This window comes from Piliocolobus tephrosceles, unplaced genomic scaffold (assembly GCF_002776525.5).
Source record: "Piliocolobus tephrosceles isolate RC106 unplaced genomic scaffold, ASM277652v3 unscaffolded_26451, whole genome shotgun sequence".
Classification (NCBI taxonomy): Eukaryota; Metazoa; Chordata; class Mammalia; order Primates; family Cercopithecidae; genus Piliocolobus; species Piliocolobus tephrosceles.
Window position 1 is genome coordinate 1 of NW_022309256.1, and position 3433 is coordinate 3433.

Genomic DNA, 3433 nt, shown 5'->3' on the forward strand with positions numbered 1-3433 from the left:
AAGCGATTCTCCTGCCTCAGCTTCCCGAGTAGCTGGGATTACAGGTGTCTGCCACCACGCCCAGCTACTTTTTGTATTTTGTATTTTTTTTTTTTGAGACAGAGTCTCGCTCTGCTGCCCAGGCTGGAGTGCAGTGGCCGGATCTCAGCTCACTGCAAGCTCCGCCTCCCGGGTTCACGCCATTCTCCTGCCTCAGCCTCCCGAGTAGCTGGGACTACAGGCGCCCGCCACCTCGCCCGGCTAGTTTTTTGTAGTTTTTAGTAGAGACGGGGTTTCACTGTGTTAGCCAGGATGGTCTCGATCTCCTGACCTTGTGATCCGCCCGTCTCGGCCTCCCAAAGTGCTGGGATTACAGGCTTGAGCCACCGCGCCCGGCCACTTTTTGTATTTTTAGTAGAGACGGGGGTTCACCATGTTGAGCAGGCTGGTCTCCAACTCCTAGCCTCAAGTGATCCACCAGCCTTGGCCTCCCAAAGTGCTGGGATTACAGGCGTGAGCCACCACACTGGCCTCTTCTGTACTGTTGAGATTTTTTTCTCAGTGCAGTCTTCTTTAGCTAATTAGAACGAAGGAAAATGTGAAACATTTGATCAGTGAGGAGGTTGCCCTCTGGTCTTTAAGGGCCCAGAACATGGGTGAGTCCCGCCAGCAGGAGAGCCCATGGCTACCCATGGCTACCCTGTCCCCTGAACCTGGCCCAGCCCCTGCTCTGCCTGGCAGGTGGCCCTGGTGGGGCCACGCCTTGCCCTCCCCACACTCAGCACCACCTGTCTGCTGTCCCCACAGGTGGCCATGGTGGAGGTGCAGCTGGAGACGCAGTACCAGTACCCTCGGCCGCTGCTGATTGCCTTCAGCGCCTGCACCACGGTGCTGGTGGCCGTGCACCTGTTCGCCCTCCTCATCAGCACCTGCATCCTGCCCAACGTGGAGGCTGTGAGCAACATCCACAACCTGAACTCCATCAGCGAGTCTCCGCATGAGCGCATGCACCCCTACATCGAGCTGGCCTGGGGCTTCTCCACCGTGCTAGGCATCCTGCTCTTCCTGGCCGAGGTGGTGCTGCTCTGCTGGATCAAATTCCTCCCTGTGGACGCCCGGCGCCAGCCTGGCCCCCCGCCCGGCCCCGGGAGCCACACGGGCTGGCAGGCCGCGCTGGTGTCCACCATTATCATGGTGCCTGTCGGCCTCATCTTCGTGGTCTTCACCATCCACTTCTACCGCTCTCTGGTGCGCCACAAAACGGAGCGCCACAACCGCGAGATCGAGGAGCTCCACAAGCTCAAGGTCCAGCTGGACGGGCATGAGCGCAGCCTGCAGGTCGTGTGAGGGGCTGAGGGCCGGGGCTGGGGGCGGCCCTGCGCCCAGGAGCCCGCAGAGGCGGGGATTTGTCAGATGCAGACATTTTGCAAGGCTGCCGGGTAGTTCAAGACCAAAGTTTTCCTCTTGTCTTAATACCATAAGGACTGGATGACTTCTTCTGAGATGGAACCATCTGGTTCAACGAGGGACTGTGTTGCTAAGAGCATTGGGGGCAAAACCAGGCTGGTTCCTTGGCCTCAAGGTTTCCTGGGTCGGGGACACAGTGAAGAGGCTACAGCGGGATCTGCCCATCAGTCCTGGGCCAGAAGGGCCTCCAAGTAGCACCCAGTGGGTGCTCAGACCCGGCATGCGTGGCTGGCAGGCCTGGGAGAGCCAGGGCAGGGTTTTGTTTTCAGAGAATGATTGCCCCAGAGACCCGTGATGGGCTTCGTGGATGCCGAGTGGCCCGTGTGACAGTGATGACACGAGGGCTGCGGCATTTGAGTGGGTGCAGGTGCACGGCAGGGCTTGGTGCTTCCCTGCCTGGCCCTGGAGCAAGCTGGGTGGCCTGGCTTCAAGAGAAGACAGGAGCCAGGACACATGTCAGCCCAGCAGGTGCGCGGGGTGCTGCAGCCCTCGGCAGTGGTGTCAGGCCCCCGGGGATGTTTCCAACGGGGGGCGGCCTAGCTGAGCCGGAGGAGACATGTTCACGGGCATCTACGAGACACCCCCATGAGAAAGTTATTTGAGGCCTGCTGCAAAGTATGCTAGGCTCAAATTCTCTTTTCTCAGCCAGAGAGAGCCCTGGCCACACGGACTCAGCAGGGCCACCGGGGTGGGGAAAGGACCCTTCCCCCCCGCCCCCCGCAGCCAGCGGCCTCCAGCTGTCAGCCACAGAATGGCCTCTGAGGCTGGCTCAGCCACTCCCCTGGGCTGTGGCAGCCTGAGGCGGAGGCTCTGGCTCAGGCCCCGGAGCCTGTGCAGCTTCCTGTGGCCCCAGGCAGCAAGCAGACATCCTGGAGGACTTCCTGTCTAGGCAAGGCCATTGGCCTGGCCTGTGGATAGTGGGGCCAGGGGTTGGCCCAGGCCAAATGGGTGCCCTCCTTGTTATGACACCGAGTGACTACAAGGGAGGCAAGACCCCTCCAGGCCTCTCAGCCGACACTGGGTCCCACCACACACGGTGACTGCGCTGTGCAGTGCGGGTTCTGGCCTTTTCCCTAAGGGCATCTGGTAGACCCAAAGCCACACTCGGGCCGCGCACGCACGCCGCAGCACCAGCTTCCCTGAGCTGCTTATACAACCACCACCTTTCCCTTCGTCTCCAGCTGTAACCTGGAGAGCCAGCCATGCCTTGTCTTTTGTTCTCATAGTCACTGGGGCCGGGCGCAGTGGCTCATGCCTCTAATCCCAGCACTTTGGGAGGCCAAGGTGGGTGGATCACCTGAGGTCAGGAGTTCAAGATCAGCATGGTGAAACCCCACCTCTACTAAAAATACAAAAATTAGGCTGGGCGCAATGGCTAACGCCTGTAATCCCAGCACTTTGGGAGGCCAAGGCGGGCAGATCACTTGAGGTCAGGAGTTCGAGACCAGCCTAGCCAACATGGTGAAATCCCGTCTCTATAAAAAAATACAAAAAACTAGCCGGGCGAGGTGGCGGGCGCCTGTAGTCCCAGCTACTCGGGAGGCTGAGGCAGGAGAATGGCGTGAACCTGGGAGGCGGAGCTTGCAGTGAGCCGAGATCCGGCCACTGCACTGCAGCCTGGGCGACAGAGCGAGACTCCATCTCCAAAAACAAAACAAAACAAAACAAAAATTAACTGGGTGTGGTGGCGGGTCTCTCGTCCCAGCTACTCAGGAGGCTGAGGCAGGAGAATCGCTTGAACCTAGGAGGCAGAGGTTGCAGTGAGCTGAGATCATGCCATTGCACTACAGCCTGGGCAACAAGAGCGAAACTTTATCTACAAAAAAAAAGAAAAAAAATAGTCACTGGGCTTCTTCATGCTCTGATCACATCGCTTGTAAAAGCTTAAGCTCTCTCCGGGGTCCGGGTTGGCTGTGCCGTGGAATTCTGGGTGGCCTGGTTGGGGTCTCTGGAAATGTGGCTGCAGCAGAGAACAGAGACCCCGACA

General features: G+C 59.2%; 1 protein-coding gene and 1 pseudogene across 2 annotated transcripts; both read left to right on the forward strand.

Moving 5' to 3' along the window:
* Window positions 1–452: 452 nt before the first annotated feature.
* LOC111535075 (protein orai-2) lies at window positions 453–2693 on the forward strand. Its single transcript, XM_023201507.1, has one exon. The coding sequence runs from the start codon at window positions 793–795 to the stop codon at window positions 1324–1326; it is 534 nt and encodes a 177-aa protein (XP_023057275.1). The 5' UTR covers window positions 453–792; the 3' UTR covers window positions 1327–2693.
* On the forward strand, window positions 1468–2693 carry LOC111535074 (annotated as a pseudogene). Its single transcript, XR_002729303.1, has one exon. The product of XR_002729303.1 is annotated as an uncharacterized LOC111535074 (transcript).
* Window positions 2694–3433: the final 740 nt, after the last annotated feature.

What these genes read in the sequence shown, in the direction of transcription:
- LOC111535075 (XM_023201507.1), top strand. Translation starts at nt 793, where the DNA reads ATGGTGGAGGTGCAGCTGGAGACGCAGTACCAGTACCCTCGGCCGCTG.